General features: G+C 41.4%; 1 protein-coding gene across 5 annotated transcripts in view; it reads left to right on the top strand.

Annotated features, from left to right (window-relative positions):
- The window catches only part of LOC108231822 (1-phosphatidylinositol 4,5-bisphosphate phosphodiesterase beta-4), a 63,572-nt gene extending 45,727 nt beyond the window's left edge, over positions 1–17,845 (top strand). For 3 of the 5 annotated variants that reach the window (XM_017409155.3, XM_017409154.3, XM_037981520.1), the window contains exons 12-40: positions 570–627; positions 1,553–1,661; positions 1,938–2,148; positions 2,828–2,921; positions 3,446–3,525; positions 3,642–3,726; positions 3,829–3,919; positions 3,997–4,086; positions 4,254–4,393; positions 5,905–5,991; positions 6,072–6,216; positions 6,335–6,419; positions 7,210–7,334; positions 8,297–8,348; positions 8,798–8,900; positions 9,055–9,219; positions 10,316–10,520; positions 10,988–11,076; positions 11,164–11,320; positions 11,412–11,461; positions 12,274–12,339; positions 12,882–12,997; positions 14,408–14,483; positions 14,563–14,738; positions 15,168–15,269; positions 15,359–15,416; positions 15,510–15,596; positions 16,034–16,070; positions 16,757–17,845. In XM_017409155.3, the coding sequence (XP_017264644.1) occupies positions 570–627; positions 1,553–1,661; positions 1,938–2,148; positions 2,828–2,921; positions 3,446–3,525; positions 3,642–3,726; positions 3,829–3,919; positions 3,997–4,086; positions 4,254–4,393; positions 5,905–5,991; positions 6,072–6,216; positions 6,335–6,419; positions 7,210–7,334; positions 8,297–8,348; positions 8,798–8,900; positions 9,055–9,219; positions 10,316–10,520; positions 10,988–11,076; positions 11,164–11,320; positions 11,412–11,461; positions 12,274–12,339; positions 12,882–12,997; positions 14,408–14,483; positions 14,563–14,738; positions 15,168–15,269; positions 15,359–15,416; positions 15,510–15,596; positions 16,034–16,070; positions 16,757–16,833 (3,016 nt within the window). In that variant the 3' untranslated portion in view covers positions 16,834–17,845. The remainder of the gene's footprint in view (positions 1–569; positions 628–1,552; positions 1,662–1,937; positions 2,149–2,827; positions 2,922–3,445; positions 3,526–3,641; positions 3,727–3,828; positions 3,920–3,996; positions 4,087–4,253; positions 4,394–5,904; positions 5,992–6,071; positions 6,217–6,334; positions 6,420–7,209; positions 7,335–8,296; positions 8,349–8,797; positions 8,901–9,054; positions 9,220–10,315; positions 10,521–10,987; positions 11,077–11,163; positions 11,321–11,411; positions 11,462–12,273; positions 12,340–12,881; positions 12,998–14,407; positions 14,484–14,562; positions 14,739–15,167; positions 15,270–15,358; positions 15,417–15,509; positions 15,597–16,033; positions 16,071–16,756) is intronic. The other 2 variants (XM_037981521.1, XM_017409156.3) reach the window with 2 other exon arrangements.
- Positions 17,846–18,171: the final 326 nt, after the last annotated feature.

Genomic DNA, 18,171 nt, shown 5'->3' with positions numbered 1-18,171 from the left:
AATCATCAAAATTAAACGAAATAAACATTTGAAATATATGAGTTTGTATGTAATGTATGAATATAATATACAAGTTTCACTTTTTAAATGGAATTACTGAAATCAATCTACTTTTTCATGATATTCTAATTTTATGACCAGCACCTGTAAGTGTGGATCTCATGGAGAGACAAAAAAAAGCCTCCCCCTGTCCACACAGTTTAATTTTTTTTTTTATGTTTTCATTTTTAATGGCTTTTATTGGTTGAGAGGCGGGTTAGGTTCCCAGCATCAGTTGCCACAGTAACAGGCTCGGGTAAAAAGTGACGCTAAAAATCCCCGACTGAGCCTGAAGTGCCCTCACTGAGCCACTAACCCTGCTTCGTAGCACAGGGCGCCGGACAGCCTAACTCGCTTTGAAAACGGTAAACAAATCCAAACGACAACCATGTTTTCACTAAAGTGTAACACAGAACCTTTATCTCCACGTAAAGACTGCTTTCTCATTTTAACCGACTGTGTGGATGACTGTAAGGATGTTTATGTTCAGTAATATAACTTTTTTTTTTTCCTAATTGATTCTTTTGCAGCAATGGAAACAAAACTGATTATTTAACTGTAGACCAGTTAGTCAGCTTTCTGAATGAAGTAAGCTCTTTATCATTTATTAACTTCTCTGTGTATTTGGCTTTAGCCCTCCCCCGTCTCACCCTGTCTCACCCCGTCCTGCTCAGGGTAGAAGTTGCCCTCCAGCCTGGCGCCCGTTAGTCAAACTTCATTAATAAAGTATTTCAGGTGCAGTTAGCCTGTAAGGGCAACTTCCACCAGCGCCCCTGTTCTGCATGCCCTCTCATCCCATTCCCCGTCTTCTCCCTAGCGAGGTTTGCCTTTCCAGTGTCTTGATTGGTGTTGCCATGACAACAGGAGGGTAGAGGTTTCCATCCTGTTGCGTCCTGCTTGGTTCATCTAGTTTCCTGCTGTGTGTGTGTGTGTGTGTTTTCTGTGGCTGAATACCTGCTCGGTCCAGTCACGTCTGTGGCGCTTCACGCTCTGGACTCGATCAGATTAATGGCCGCCTGGCTTTCAGACCGGGCAGCGGCACCAGATTGATGTTTTGATGCTGTTGTTTGCTTAGAGCTGCTTTGAACCCCTAAAACACATGTTGCTGCCCTGTTTTAACCCATCATTTCTGAAACTCTGCACTTGTTAGTGTTGCTTGTTGAATTACCATCTGTTTTTACATCTTAAAACCTAAATGCTTTCTTTTAAAGACAACAGCTTAGCTAATTCTTGCAGCTAAATTGATCTACAGTATCTACTTTAAAATGATTTATTTTTAAATCACCATAAGCTTAAATTCATATATTTCCAGATACAGATATGTTTTTGTTTATCAGTGCTTCTGTAAGCCGTTAAGTATGACTTATACAAACGTTGACTTGAATGGCAGTGAATTGGTCCTCGTCCTGTTTGTCAGCGTAAGAAGTGTTTTTACTAGATCTGGTTTGTGTTTAGCAGCGGCTGTACATAATGTGCATGTGACGTGCGCGTGCATTCGTATGTTGCTCTGCAGAACCAACGAGACCCGAGGTTAAATGAGATTCTGTTTCCGTTCTACGACCCCAAAAGAGCCATGCAGATAATCGAGAAGTATGAAAGGGACGAGGAGCTGAAGAAGAAAGGTAAGAGAGATTTGTGGACTAAAACTCAAGGCAGAAACATGTTAGCCTCTGCTGCCACCTGCTGGTCACATCAGATTAGTTATTGTTTTATACTAAAGCAGGGATTTACAAGATTTAAACCTCTGCCTTTATTAAAACAGCAAAATTTATGATTTTAAAAGAAATATTTATTTGAAGTCTTTTCTTAAAATGCAAAACATGTTTGTAGCATTTTAAAACCTATTAGCAAAATTACCATGCCGTCATCATTCTGTCCTCTTGTCCCGTCTCCTCCAGGTCACATGTCCAGTGACGGGTTCTGTCGCTACCTGATGTCAGACGAAAACGCTCCGGTGTTCCTGGACCGACTGGAGCTGTACCAAGAAATGGACCAGCCGCTGGCCCACTACTTCATCAGCTCCTCCCACAACACCTACCTGACAGGGAGACAGTTTGGAGGGAAGTCGTCAGTGGAGATGTATCGCCAAGTCCTGCTGTCAGGGTGCAGGTATGCAAACGTGCTGTGATACTATGACAGGAGTACAATTGGTGGTACTCAGAAGAAACACTGGTATCAACTTTTTACAAGCTGAAAAAAAACAGCTTCTGAATAATTGTGAAATGAGCTGTGATGTAAAGTTAAAAAGTTATTTATTTGAGAACTCTGGAAAATGAAACGAACTCCAGTGAACCTAAGTTTCTATAGGACCTGGAGGAGCACAACTGTGAGGAAATTTGATTTGAGTTAACTGGTTTTGACTTGTTGTGGGGCAGAGGAAGCTCTAAGACCGCAGTGTGTGGTACAGGGTGATGTTCTCGACAAGAACTCGTGGAACGGTCACATCTCAAACTGCTTCCTGCATTCAGCCCTGTGCTGCAGAACAGTTGTCCTTCATTTGTGAAGAGATGACACTCATGTGTGGCGGGAGGGCTGCCGAACAAACCTGGTGGACCCCACTGAAAACCATCTGTTGTGGTAGTGGTACTTTGAGAGCTCAGTATTTTCTCTGGTAGTACTGAGAAAAGTTTGGCAAAGTGCAGCGGCCTCACAGATCAGACCCAGCGTTTTTACAAACGCAACAATTTGCAAATGAGCCAAGTTGCCCCTGCATTATGTTTACATTTTTCAAACACCTGAATGTAAGGTATGTTAGGAAAACTGATTTATTTATGTTGCTTTTGCTCAGATGCGTGGAGCTGGACTGTTGGGATGGCAAAGGAGAGGACCAGGAACCCATCATTACTCACGGCAAGGCCATGTGCACAGACATCCTGTTCAAGGTAAAACACACCGAGGCACAGTACGTGCTGATCCGACTCACGAGTCAAGGCCTCATTTACAATTCTATTTATACATCGATTCCGTTCCTCTCACCTTACCTGAGATGGGAGCAGAGTACGCAGGCAGAGTCAAGGAGAGAAGGCAGGGTAATAAACTTTGACAAATGTGTTTTGATTTTAAACTAAGGCCAATTAAATCTGCTCTATATTACGTCCATTTATGCGTTTCTCCCTGCTGTTGTAGGTTTGGAGCTCTATTAGTCAAACTTTTACATTTACTCAAACTGCAGAAACATGGTAGAAGTTGAATCATCCTTAAAGTTTTTGTTCTGAGGCTGATTTCCTGATCAAACATCAGGACAGAGGAGATAGAAGGCCCCACAGAGAAAAATGAAGAGAGCCTTTTAATTTAGCTTTGCCTGCCCTCTGGTGTTGCTATCATGTTACTACACGTCAGGGCTTCTCCTGTCTTTCTCACATACGGAACATTTTATCTTTCATCTTGTTTGTTGCTCTTCCAACAGGATGTCATCCAAGCAATCAAAGAGACGGCGTTCGTCACGTCTGAATATCCTGTCATTTTGTCATTTGAAAATCACTGCAGGTACGTGTGCGGTTAGGTCCAAAAGGAAACTATTTGCAGAAATATCTTCTTCACATTTGATATGCATTAAATATATTCCGTGTGCAGATATAGTCTCTGTTTTTGTGTGTTATCAGTAAACTACAGCAGTACAAGATGGCCAAATACTGTGAGGAGATCTTCAGTGACCTTCTCCTCAGACAGCCTCTGGAGAACTACTCGGTGATTTCTCACCTTCTCTCTGATTCATACGGCCTCTCAGAGTTTAGAACAACTAGTTGAAAGTCATACAAATTTAAATCGGCTGTTCTCTTCTCTCATCAGCTCGAACCTGGGCGTCCTTTACCTTCTCCAAACGACCTCAAGAGGAAAATCCTCATCAAAAACAAACGCCTAAAACCTGAAGTTGAGCAGCGTATGTATGCAGCTGATGATCTGTTTCTGTGAGCTTTCGTGTGGGTTTAACGCGGGGTTTGTGATTGTGCAACACAGGGCAGCTGGAGTCTTTGAAAAAGCACATGGAAGCAGGAGAAACCAACACTCCTGCCATCATTATGGGAGAGGAGGACGACACAGAGAACGGTCAGCTGACTGACTTTATATTTACTCTATCTGCATTTATGTGTCAAGTGGTAAATGACATTAGATACACAGCAGGAGTTTAAACTGGCCTGGTCCAATTTTACAGGATGTTTCTGCTTCTGTTTAAATGACCTATTGATTGATTTAGATAAAATGATATGTTTCAGTGAGCGTAGGAGAAAAAGATGCTGAGGAAAAGGATCTGAACTCCGAGGCTCCCAGCATCCTATCAGAAGCAGCCAGCGAGAAGGAGACCAACGCCGTCAGCTCCGGCAGAGAGGAAGAACGAAGCAACAGCATCAAGAAGGTGGGTTTACTCTTTCACCATCGACTCGGCTCTGAAAGACCAGAAATTATTTGTTCACTCAAAAACAACAAGAACCTGTACATCCTGACTTTATTCCCTGTTATTTGTGTAATTAGATAATTGTGGGTGCTATAAAAAACTCCATTAATGTGAAATGTTTTAGAAGATTTTGCTAATGCAGCTTGAAGAAAACGTTTTTTTGGGGGATTGTTCAGCTTTTCAGGCACAAGATGACAAACAGGTGGTGGTAAGGGACCATTAAGCTGGATGCCAACCACCGTAAAACAGGGTCATCTGCCTTTTTGGGCTTCCTTAAGTGTTTCTTCTTTGAGCTGAGTGAGGAACTGAGTCTCCTGTGGAAAGAATACTGTTCTTGTGTGAGCTGATAGTATTTCTTTTGCCTCTCCTTTATTTAAAGGTAGTATCTTACTGGGGCGTGACTGTTGACTTGTCTGCGAACAGCATTTACAGAGGAGTTTCCAAGGATCTTCAGCTTTCTTGCAGACACTTAGAGTATTGTCACTTAAAGTTTGAACTTGTTGCTGAAGTTTAAATTTTGTTTCTGTAAATTTTGGAGCTGCTACATCCCCCAGATGTCCAGGTCTACACTAATGAAAATTTATTTTAAAATCTGCTCATCTCATCTTTCATTAGATTAAACATGTGGACAGCTGCCAAAGTGGTGGGCAACCAAATAACGTGCATGACCTAGAATACAGGTTTACACACATAGGCTGATTTTCAAAAACTGGCTGCGCAAAACAGCCACACAGCTCACTGGTCTCTTGATCACAAACATTTAGAAATCAGTGAGACTGCAACAAACTAAACTCAAACAGCTGCAGCTCAGTGAGATACTACCTTTAGGTTTTCACCGTCACAGGGTCCTCTGAACCTGGAGCTCATCTCTTCTACGTTTAGTTTGTGATTCTGGAAACAGAAACATCAAGTAAAACAGGTTTCATTTTAAGAACACTCCGTTAGAGGGGTCATGGTTAAATGAAAAGGTGTAAATCAGGTTTGGGCACACTTGTACAATGACTGGGGTTTATGTAAGATAAACATCCAAACCTTATTTAAACACAGCTGAAACAACATTTTGTCTATTTGCTCCAAAAACATTAGAATCAAGAACTCAGAGACTGAAATGAGTCAATATGAACGGTTTGTTCTCTTCCATTGTTCTGATTGGGACTAAAATAATTTTAAAAAGTTTAGCTAAAGATTACCCATCATGCAAAAGAGATCAACAATTAACTTTTAGTTTTATGTCACTCCTACAGTATAAATCCTAAGGTGTGGAGAGTCATTTGTGGTATAAAAGCATCTCTAACACTTTGTTGTTGGTAATGAAACCAGTTATGCACTTCTTTAGTTGAACACTAACGTGTGCAGCATATGGAGATAAACAGCTGGTGGTGCTAATTCTCCACTCAGGTGCTGCAGAAAAAGAAGACTGAATCAAGATCAAATGGTTATAGTTCTAATATTTGGGACTCGTCTCTCTGCAGGTACCTGATGATGAAATGACAGAGATTTCTGAAGCAACAGATGCCACAGACATCTCTGAGGCGTCAGATCAAGACAACAACAAGAAGGCGAGTGTCCAACATGACCGATGATACAAAGTACTCCCCTGCACACGTTTACAAAATGTTTGTGTACTCCCCCTGTGCAGGCTGGGGACGTAGCAGAGGACTCTGAGGAGGCGCTAATCGCTTCTTACCAATACGAGTCGGCCACCACCAACATCCACCCATATCTGTCAGCCATGGTCAACTATGCACAACCCGTCAAGTTCCAGGGTTTTGATGTGGCAGAGGGTGAGTCAAGGCATCAAGACTTCTTTAATGCACTTTTGCTTATATTGCAGTGGATTGTTAAAATTTAACAGGTTGGTTTTTTTGCTATATCTTCTCATTCTTTCATCCTGTTTTTCAGAAAGAAATATCCATCATAACATGTCGTCATTTAACGAGTCGGTTGGCCTGGGTTATCTGAAGACTAATGCCATCGAGTTTGTCAAGTATCCTCAGAGCTGCTGTGAAATTTGAATTTTTTTAATTTACTTATTAATCTGTCAAGTCCCACTGAGATCACAGATCTCTTTTTCAAGGGAGGCCTGGGCCTGAAGGCAGCCTAACATGTATGTTTTTAGACTGAGGGAGGAACCGGAGAAAACCAAGCAAACACGAGGAGAACATGCAAACTCCACACAGAAAGACCCCAGGTCCAACCTGGGGTTTGAACCCAGGACCTTCTTGCTGTGAAACAAGAAGGTGCAACAGTGCTGACCACTAAGCTGTCGTGCCAGACTGACAGAATGTAAAGGATGTTCTAACTTGTATATTAAAACACTTTGTTTTATCATATTTTCCCACAGCTGTATCACAATTTCATTGAGCTTTTGTTATATTTTGCAAACTACTGAATGGTGCAACGAAACCTTTCTGAGCGCATCGTTACATATAATTTTGCTGAGGAAACTAAAACTGATGTTTCTGCATAAAATGGAACAAACTGTAGACTATACTATGATTTCTCTGCTTTCGTAGACCATCAAGATGTTGTACTTCTCGAATTTTAAAGACCCCTGAATCAGCGCCTACTGCTGAGTCAGAGCTGATGTTTTTCAGCCCAGTGTGCCGTTGACTCGTGTAGTTTGGTCAAAGGCTCACTCCCTCTCCGCTGGGACTGCTTGACCCAAGCTGTTCACACTAAAAATAGCCCCGCAGTCTGTTTGATTCAGAAATGCACTTCACACACACACATGCCATTCTTCTCTTGTTTTGAATTTTTCCTGAGCATCAGTGCAGCTACAACAAGCGTCAGATGAGCCGTATCTACCCCAAAGGAGGCAGGGTGGACTCCAGTAATTACATGCCTCAGATCTTCTGGAACGCAGGCTGCCAGATGGTCTCGCTCAACTTCCAGACCCCAGGTACCACAGCATGCAACACGGGACTTCTGACCTCACGCACACACCCATGCAACTGCTGCACGTGCAGCAAGCTTTCAAATTTAGAAAAGAAACTTCTGACCTTGTGCTGTGTGGTTAAAGGAGGATACACGACCCAACAACCAAACCGTGTTCCAGCATCTCTGACTTGCCTCCTGACCTTTCAACATCTTATAGAGTAAAGAGAATTCCTCTCACCGTGTCTGTCGTATAAAAATCAGTTTTCACTGTAGAGACTCCGGTTTCTCCTGGGACGATGATGGAAGGACACGATTCAGTCCTAACGTATCTGAAAACAGAAAATATGCTTTTAGTGTTTTTACAGGTCGGAATAAAAAAAACTATAGAAAATCATTTGTTCCCCATTCCTTTTCATAAAACATTAAATTTTGAATTACTAAAATATATGTGCTCAAATAAGCAGCAAGTTTTTTTAATTCATTGAATATAAAAATGTACAGTTTTGGATGCAGCTCGTCAGTCACAAGATAGTCCAGCTGATATGTTGCTTTCTTAGTTTAAAATAAAAAAAGGATTTTACTTAATGAACCTCATAATATATTAAAGACTTGAACCCTGTGATAAAGAACTCACAAAAACAGGCAGCCTACGTGTTTCCTGCCATTCATCTTTCATACATGTACCGTACACACACACACACCTGAATTGTGAGTGATGCCTGTTGAGCAGCTGCTGCCCCGGGTCCTGAGGCACGAAGGGCTCCACCATATGTCCTGCTGTGTGTCATGTGTGAGGCTGGAGGCGTTTTCACACAGGAGGGTTAAACTGTTTGAGAGGAAGAAGACGGATGTCAGAGAACGTGAAAAGCCTCTGTAGAAAACATTTACCGTTAAACTGTGTGTGTGTGTGTTGTTTTTCCTCATTGTTGTATTTAAGCTTTGATGTGATTTTAATATAAAACATTAAATTCTTCTCCCTCTCAGATCTGGCCATGCAGTTGAACCAAGGAAAGTTTGAGTACAACGGCTCATGCGGGTGAGAGCAGCTCCTCCCTCCCCCTCTCTGAGACTCATCAATTACAACGTGTCGCATCTCATTATTTACTGCTAGTAGCTACTATCTGCCCCGAGGGCCAATAAAGTTCTTTGAAAATGGACGCTGCTCTTCGCTTGTCTCTGTGCATTCATTTGTTTCTTGTCCTCGTCTCGTCTCCGTCCCTCGGCTCTATAATTGTCCCAGAGGGCAGGGATTTTACTGCTAATGCTGGAACTCTCATATAAGTTATTTAGACACTCATCATTAGTAATGTTTTACAGACTATCTTCCTTCACTGGATCTTCTTATGACGGCATTAAAATGGAAATTGGCAAAAACTTTTCGATTTCAATTTGTGAAACATCCATATTCACTTGATTTTAACCACAGAGAGGTTTGCTGTGTGTTTAATTCTGTTATATTTTATCTTTTGTGCTTGTGTGCGTCAGATACCTGCTGAAACCGGACTTCATGCGGCGATCAGACAGGACGTTCGACCCTTTCTCTGAGACGCCGGTGGATGGCGTCATCGCAGCAACCTGCAGCGTCCAGGTTTGGTCATGTTACACTTTCAACATCTAGAAAACATGAGTAATTAAACCAAACCATCAGAAGAGCATTCACCAGGTTTTAATACAGGGATAATAGAAGTAGTGCTTTAGTTTGTGTCGTAAAAATATTCATAGTGAATTTCTGCTCATTTTAGGTTTTCTCAGGACAGTTTCTGTCTGACAAGAAAATTGGTACGTATGTTGAGGTGGACATGTACGGGCTGCCGACCGATACCATCAGGAAAGAGTTTCGCACACGTATGGTGATGAACAACGGACTAAACCCTGCCTACAATGAGGAGCCCTTCGTTTTCAGAAAGGTACTGAGAAGAGAATAAATAAATACAATAAAATAAATATCCTACATAAAGATAAAACATTACAATAAAAGTCAATGTCTGAAAAATAGAATCACAAAAAAGAACGTTAAGAAGCTATAATAACAAATAGTGAAAAAGATGAAAGACTAAACATAAGGATGGAGTACTAAATATATGAGAAAGGTGAAAGAAAAGGAGAAACATTTTAATATAAATCTTGGAAGGAAAAAAAAAAACAACCTGCTGCAGTAATTCGAGCATGAAGGGGCAGAACAGGTACTTTATAGTAGTTTGCACTTGAGCACAGCGAGGAAGGAAGGAGAAAGAAAAAAGAATCACTGAAATGAAGAAAGAAGAAAATAATTAGGGGTGGAGGAGAGAAATAAAGGGAGAATGTGCTAGTGATAGTGCTGCTCTCAGCAGAATGAGAAGTCTCTCAGCCATGACTGTGACTCCAGCTTCCTAACACACACCATCCATCACAGCCTGCCGCAGTGCTGCTTCGCTCACACACACACAGATACATAAACTTACACAGCGCTATCAAAGAAGGGCATCGTAACCAGAGCTGCTGGCAAGACTTGTCTCACACACACACCCCTGCAAATCCTGCTGCACAGTCACAGAGTATACACACTGCTGTCAAGATGACTCAGAGCAAACAATACACCTCAGCAGCACACACACACACCAGCAAGGCTGTGAAAGTGTAAGCATACACACAGATGGCGCCTCCCCCCATTCATCTCCAGCGTGAGTTCTTCAGCCTTATCTCTTACCTTCCACTTCCTCTCTGTATTAATTACCCTCCTCTAGGTTTAGTTATCTCTTCTTACAAAGCCAGAGTTTTCTAAAGTCTGTGCATCCAACAGATCATTTATGAACACAAGATGTTCACATGTGTGCAACGGCTTCTTCACTACATCCCATAAACAGTTGTCTCCTGATAGTTTCTGCTTTAGTTTTATAATGTTGACTTTCTGTTTTACCTTGAGATACATTTATTTTTCAGCTCAGTCTGCCAAATTATTAAATAATTCAGATTTTGTTCCTACCCCTGCCTACCTTCCCCCCCCCCCACATCCCTCCCTTCTAGGTAATCTTACCAGATCTGGCAGTTCTACGCATTGCTGTCTACGACGACAACAACAAACTGATCGGGCAGCGCATCCTGCCTCTGGACGGCCTGCAGGCTGGCTACCGCCACATCTCCCTGAGGAACGAAGGCAACAAACCTCTGTCGTTGCCCACAGTCTTCTGCCAAATCATCCTCAAGACCTACGTACCCGACGGCTTTGGAGGTGAGGGAGGGACGGTAACACACACACACACTTATTGCCTGGTGTTGCTGGATACTGACGAGCTACATTTTACCGCTCTGAGACTATTCATGTCTGATAATAAAATAGTTTCTGTAGCCTACAGGGAGGGGAGAGTGGAAATAAAAAGCACAGTGTCCTTATTCTCTGCCTTGGGTGGCTTAGTTTTAACATTTGCAGTAATGGCACGGCACAAATGATGATGACTGTAAATCTGCAGACAGTTCAATATGGGCACAAGCATACAAATGAGCTGGACAATTTGAGTTGCCATTAAATAAAGCCAAGAGGCTTGCAACGAGGAGCCATTACTGTGAACATTAGCTCTCCTCTGGAAGATCTCTCTCCTACTTGACACAGCTCTTTTTACAATTAAACAAGTGAAGATATTTCCACTTAATTATTTTTACTGCTGTGTATTTTACTAATGTGTGCTTGTTGTGTTGCAGCCATTGTGGATGCTCTGTCAGACCCAAAGAAGTTTTTGACCATAGCAGAGAAGAGAGCTGACCAGATGAAGGCCCTGGGGATTGACACGGTGCGCATGACGACAAATACACAAATAACAACAAAGTACCTTCTTACACAAACATCCTGAATAACAATCCCCTTCTGTCTACGGTAGAATGACATAGCAGATGTTCCCAGTGGAAGCTCAAAGAATGACAAGAAGGGAAAAGGCAAAGGAGACACAATGAAAGTCAGCGTGACGCAACAAGCCAGCTCGGAAATAGCTCAGACCTCCAACTTTATCAACAACAACACAACAGAAGCTAAGAAGGGTAAAAACTGACTTCATCACAAATATATTAAACACATTCATTCTGTGTGTAACAAGAAAAAGGTCTAACTTCTTTTTCGTTGCCGTTTTAGATACTGCACTTGTGCCTAGTGTGAGCATTGATGACTTAAAGCAAATGAAGGTTTGTACTGATGGTTTATTCTGTAGATAGATTATTAAAGTGGGCTTCAGTAGAGAAGGTATGACCTAATATCTTACCTGTTGTAGATAGCTTTTTGAATTACCTCAGAGTTCAATTAAAGAATAATTAATTCTGACTGGATTGATGTGCTAGTGGCTAGTCTGAGTAGGACCAAAATTAAAGTGGATTTCTGTTGTTTTAAAACAACTTCAACCTCAAAAATTACAAACAAGTTCAAGCAAAACGACAGATATTTACATCACCTTCAGGTTTGGATTACAGACTTTTCCAGCAGAACTTTAATGAAGTGATACAGCTTTAGTGCTTCCAAATCACAACAGAGTTCTGTGTAAGTAAAAGTCATATGAAACTGACAGAGGTGTAAAGGTTTAAAGGCTCAATCTCAAATATTTCATTGTGATTCATGTGGAGATGGTTCAAGACTGCAGCAATCTGAGCAGAAACTCATTAATCCAGTCAGAATTAAACTCAGTTCTCCAAACTGAGGCGCTTTAAAGAACCATCTGCAACAGGTAAGATATTGTTTAGAACTTTGCCACATCAGTGCACTTTAAAAGATGGACGATATCACTAAGTGTTTAAAGATTGTTGTGCTACAATACAACAGCTTATTGTTGATGAATAAAACAGGTTGCTCTAAGAATGGTATGATTAAGTTTAGTATTTTTTGAGGTAATTGTACTTTAATTTAGTCTAAAGTAGTAACTGTGTTGCTTACAGACAGCTGCTACATTCAAACGCTGCTCTCAGCATGTCCAAACGAATCTAAATATCTGTCTCTCCCTCTGCAGACCTACCTTAAACTGATAAAAAAGCAACAGAAGGAGATCAACACTTTAAAGAAGAAACACTCAAAGGTAGGTGGTTATTTTAAAACACACGTGCCTGTTGGTGATGCAAAGAGGCCGCTGCTTCTTCCTGACGGTCATTGATGCCCAGGAGACCAGAAACAGAACAAGGGGAACGTTGCAGCCTTTCATCCGCCGCTGACCGCTGCTTCTCCATTTGATTTGCCTGCACACAGGAACACAATCGGTCCATAGTAAACACACACAATGAACGTTCTGCAAGAAATTAGACTTGCTAAAGTTCTCCTTTGACCAGCGCTCACCATAGAGACCACGCTGGACCCTGGCTCATTCAGAGAGCCTCATTAATTATCACAATATTAGGCCTTATTACACAACGTGAATATTAACACTATCCAGATACATCTGTTGACTGAATAACAATGAATGTTGGCTCTTTTGGCCACTATGGACAACAGTAACAAATTATTTGAACCATTACCTGTAGTTACATATTGTTGCTCATTTTGCTTGTTTTAAATTCACTTTGGTAGAACGACACCTGTGCAGGAAAACGTTTGAGTACTGCTTTCTTTTTCTGTTTTCAACAGGATCAAAATGCAATGCAGAAGGCTCACTGCACCCAGGTGGACAAGATGGTGTCAATGCATGAAAAGGATAAGACGACTTTAGAGAAACTTTTAGAGAAAGCCATTAAGAAACGAGGGTAAGTAAGGAACAGATTAATGTGGGAGGAAATAAATAAAAACAGATTAACCCAAAACTATCCTGTCCATATTTATTTTTATTACAAGGTAAAGGAGACGAGTCTTTATGTTTGTCTTTGTGCATGTGTTTGTGTGTCTGTTAGCAAAATATTACACAAACCACTAAACAGATTTTATTGAAAATAATCATTGAAGGTACGTCTACAACTGATGAAATATTGCAGTCGATCAAATTCACAGCTTATCAACCTTAGCAAACACAAAAACAGCTGTAACTCAGTCAGTTTTATTAGAGCTAAAATTAGGTGTGGTAGTAGCTGGGGGGTGAAATGCATTCGTTCAAATCACGTTAGGCCTTTAATTTGTTTAGTTTTTATGCAGTTATGTTAAGTACTTTGGTCTGGAGCAGGTAAGACTCTTACTACTTGAAGTCAGAGTGCAGCTGCACATCACTTAAACCAAACAGCTGTTCTTGGACTGGTGTAAAAACCTCAAACCATTAGAAGATCTTGAGATCTAAAATGTTTTATTCTTCCCCTCATCTTTACTTGCCAGCAGAGCGGTGACACACAAACCCCACGGAGTTGTTTTTGTTGTCGTTTACCTGCAGTAGTTTATTTTTATTCTCCCTCCTGCGAGATTTGTGTTGGGTCCAGTGGATCCTAATCCAGCCCTCTGCCACCCACCTAATACTGATTAAGTCCTGTTTTCCCTGACTCACTGAGGCATGACCTCCCCTGGAGCTATAAAAGCTCTGCTGTATTATTTGGCCTTCAGCCACCTGCAACAGATCCTTTAAGTCCGGTACGTTTACAGGCGGAGCCTCCACAGAGTAGATTTGATTAAAAAAAGAAAACCCACAGATGCTCAACTAGATTTAGAGAATTTGGAGGCCAAGTCAACACCTAAACCTCCTTGTTTCTTAAACCAGTTTGACATTTTTAAGTTACTTGAGCTACAGAGTGTTTTATAATCCAATCAGAGAACACAGGGCAGACTTGGTTCTCCTTGTGTCTCAGTGATCCTGTTATTGGTTCACCTGTTCTCTTTCCTCTGGCCATCACTGGTACATCCTGACTACTGCAGAGGAACAGGTCACACAAGCTGAAATGAAGAGTTAAACCCTAGTGGCTCAAAATTTACACTTGGACATTTCTTTTTTTTTTTAATCAATAAATCAAACTATAAGACTAGAATGTTATCTTGCTTGCTAGTGTATACATCAACTTACTGCAAGATGCCATGTGTGAAGTGTCTGACTTGTTTAAATTAAACATTTTTGTATGAGCTACACTTGTATTTCCTGTCTGATTAAAGTCAGATGGGAAATAAGGGTGTGTGTACTATAACTTTGACCAAACGCTCTTTAACTCTCACTTGTGTCACTTTTATCTGTGTTTTACTGACAGTGAGAACAACTGCCAAGAGCTGAAAAAGGAGACCGAAGATAAGATCCAAACGCTAGTAGGCGATCATAAAGCAAAGGTATTAAAGCGTCCCTGCTACAAAGTTACAGACGGTGGGGGTTTCATGTGGAAGAAACAGCAAATGTGTGTCTGTGCAGGTGAAGGACATCACGGCGCAGCACACTAAAGAATGGTCGGAGCTGATCAGTAGTCACAGCAGTGAGGAGCAGGAGATGAAGGACAGTCATGTAACCCAGCAGTGTGTGCACCTCAAGAAGCTCCTAACATCCGTCCAGGAGCAGCAGACCATCCAGCTCAAACTCATTCATGAAAGGTGACACGCAAACAGACCTTACTTCTTCTTGTTTCAGCTGTTCCCTTTTCAGGGGTCACCACAGCCTTTCATCTTCCTCCATCTAACTCTGTCCTCTGTCCTCACTCCAACCACCTGCATGTCCTCTCTTTAACTGCATCCAGATATCTCCTCTTTGTCGACCAGTATTCCCACTGTCCCTCCTCTGCACGTCCAAACCATCTCAGTCTGGCCTCTCTATCTCCCAGTCACACACACCTTACACTCAGTTGCAAACATGGTAATGCTGATTACTGCAGCTGATCAAACATGATGCATCAGCAACACTAACATTTGTCCGCAGCTCATGTTTCCACGTTAATCCTTGAAAAACACAGCTATTACTGCCGTTTTCATGGAGCTTGGATGAAGTAAAGTTTGTCGTTTATGGCTTCTTGTTTTGTTACTCAGACAGAGCAAAGAGATGCGTGCTAACCAAGCTAAGACATCCATGGAAAACAGCAAAGCCATCAGCCAGGACAAGACCATCAAAAACAAGGCCGAGCGAGAGAGGTGGGTCTCAGCTGCGGGTGTTAGTCAGAGGTGGAAACAGGAAACATGATTGTTTTGTTTCTCATGTGGGGATTGTTTGGGTCGTTCAGGAGAGTACGGGAGTTAAACAGCAGCAACACCAAGAAGTTCCTGGATGAGAGAAAGAGGGTGAGTTCTTCTAGATTAAAAAAAAAAAAACTACAGAAGGTTTTTACAAAGGTCTGGATCTGGCTCAGTGGATGTTCCTGTCTTGGTTTGCAGCTGGCCATGAAGCATCAGAAGGAGATGGAGCAGCTGGAGAAAAACCAGCGAGAGCAGTTGGACAAACTGGAGAAGCACAATGAGCAGGTAAAACACGACAAAGAAAGAAAACTACTGCTGAAGGGTCAATAACCTGCTTTTAAACTCAAGGTGTCTCTCAGCTTGTCTTAGACCTTCTGTGCACCAGGTCAGACTTTTAGCATTTTATTTTTTACAGTAAAAAAAACTCAAGAGCACAGAATTAGTTCATAGAATGATGACAGCCATTTTAATTTGAGATAAAAACTGTAATAAGTTTCTTAAACCACAAACCTTTTTACAGCTGCATGTTTTTAATAAATCCATAGTCTGTTCTCTGTTTAACAGATAATTTGCATGTTTTAAAGGGTTAACAGACGTGTTTGTCTGTGAGGTCGTGTCCCCATCTTTGCATTTTGTTTTCCCATCTGTCACAATACCTGTACATGTCTAACATGTATGCACATTTCCTTTGTTTTTAATATGATTTGCTTTTTCCGGCACAGCTTTTGAAATCACATCATGCAAACAAACAGGTTCAAGGTAGGCATCTTCATCTTTGTCAACTCTACCTCTGATACCAGCTTTGTGTCAGTGCATCATTTAGTGACTATTTGTGATTTTCTCTTTTACTTCTGTGTCGTTACTCGTTTGTTTATTACCTACATTTCCTGACGAATCCGATTCAGTTAGCCTTCCTGAAAATGGATGCTACAGTTTTGATTAAAGCGGGCGAACAGCTCGTGATGGGGCTGTCTTTAGGAGGCTGCACGTTTTTCTTAAAAACAAAGTGATTTTTTTTTTTGTTCATTCTTTTTTTGTGAGTTACACGCCTGCATCTCCAGTCTGCAGCTCATGAGGGTGTGATGTGTGCCAGCTAACATCTTGATTCATTTATCACCATGACTCACTGGCTATTATGATGCACAAACAGCCAGCTCACAACCTGATGTGTTGTGTTTTCCCTCCAGCTCACAGTCATTTACATTCATAGCATGTGACAGTGTCCATCTGCCCACATTTGGTGACAATTATCACTCCAACTAAGCATGAGACGCACAGATTTGTTTCATCCTGGTAATCCGAGGACCTAACTCATGTTCGGGTGCAAACTTCTAACTGAACTTGTTAACAGAAACTGTTAGGAGAAGATGGATGAACCCTTTGTGAAATATTACAACTCTACATTTGTTCATTTGTCTGTCTGCCTGTTTCCTGTCTCCTCCCAGGCCAAGGACATTCAGCAGATGGTGAAGTTGGAGGAGGAGATGGACCGCAGACCTGCCACGGTGGTCTGAGCAACTGAGGCCCAGTCACAAGCCCACCCACACACACACACGCAGAAACACTCCTCTGCAGGAAGCCCTCTAAAGCGCAGAGAGCAAAACCCTGCCGGCATCACTGTCCGACCAGTACTCAACCAAATCTTCTCTCAAACACATGGAAGCCCCACCTCCTTCTCCTTCGTTGTGCTTCATGTCTCCTGCACCTTTACCCCACCTCCTAACGTCAGACCACTGAGCCATTGCTGCGTATCGATGTTTAACCAGGGGCTGAACCACTGACGGGCGGAGGAAGCGTTACCTCATAGACGATGAAACACAGAACCCAACACGAACCCTCGTCTGCTGTACATAGATCTGACTCCATCACCATTCTCCTCTGCATTTTATAGACTATAAAAGCTTCAGCTGTTGGAGACAAGCACACTCATTCATCAGATAAAGCAGATATCCATTCCTTTTTCTTATTTTTGTACCCAGTAAACTCACAGATACAGCATAGAAGAGTAGACTTACTGTCACTTCAGCACAAATGACTACACACACTGTACACAACAGTCCTGTCCTGAGCACTTTGTATATGATAGGTTGTCAAAAATTATTGGAAATGTAGCAGTGCACTACTATAACTTCTGTTTTTATCAAGAATGTGTTAAAGAAACAATAAAAGCTACTTAACGACAGCGTGGGAACCCCTGTTCAACAACATCATCATCTTAAAAGGATCACTGATAATTAGGGTTTGTTTGAATATTTTTAACTGATTTTTTTGTGCTTTTTCTTTTTTATTTTAACCAAACAGCCAATAGATGGTGCAATAGCTGGGACTCTTTCACTTTTGAAAGTTAAATAAAAAGATTTTATTCTCCGTCAAGTTTCCATGAGTAAAAGGTTTTTAATGCAGCTTGTTTCGTACCCAGCTTTGGGCCTCACAATCATATGTACTATGCAAAAAAAAATATAGTAATTTCCAAATTCCCTCAAATACAAAAATTCAGTATCAAATCTTTCAGCTGTAACAGTAACCAAAACAAAGGGGGGTGAAGTAACCAAAATTTGTTTCTTTTTTATGTTTTACATTTTGAGATCATTACTATACCCAGAGGCAATAACATTAATGTATCTACTTTTTCAAAATGATGTTGGATTAAAATACTTTTTTGTTGTTGAGTGCTTCAAACTGTCAGCTCTGAGCCTGACACGATTAATCCATCTGGTTCTGCCAGATGCACTCTTAAAGGGATAGTTCAGATCTTTTGAACAGTTAATATCTTACCTGTTTTAGATGGCTCTTTGAACAACCTCACTTTACCGAAAAAGAGATTAATTCTGACCAGACTGTCAAGCTAAAGGCTAGTCTG

Source organism: Kryptolebias marmoratus, linkage group LG19 (genome assembly GCF_001649575.2).
Source record: "Kryptolebias marmoratus isolate JLee-2015 linkage group LG19, ASM164957v2, whole genome shotgun sequence".
Lineage (NCBI taxonomy): Eukaryota > Metazoa > Chordata > Actinopteri > Cyprinodontiformes > Rivulidae > Kryptolebias > Kryptolebias marmoratus.
The sequence above is the reverse complement of the archived record's forward strand: the minus strand, read 5'-3'. Positions and strand labels throughout refer to the sequence as shown.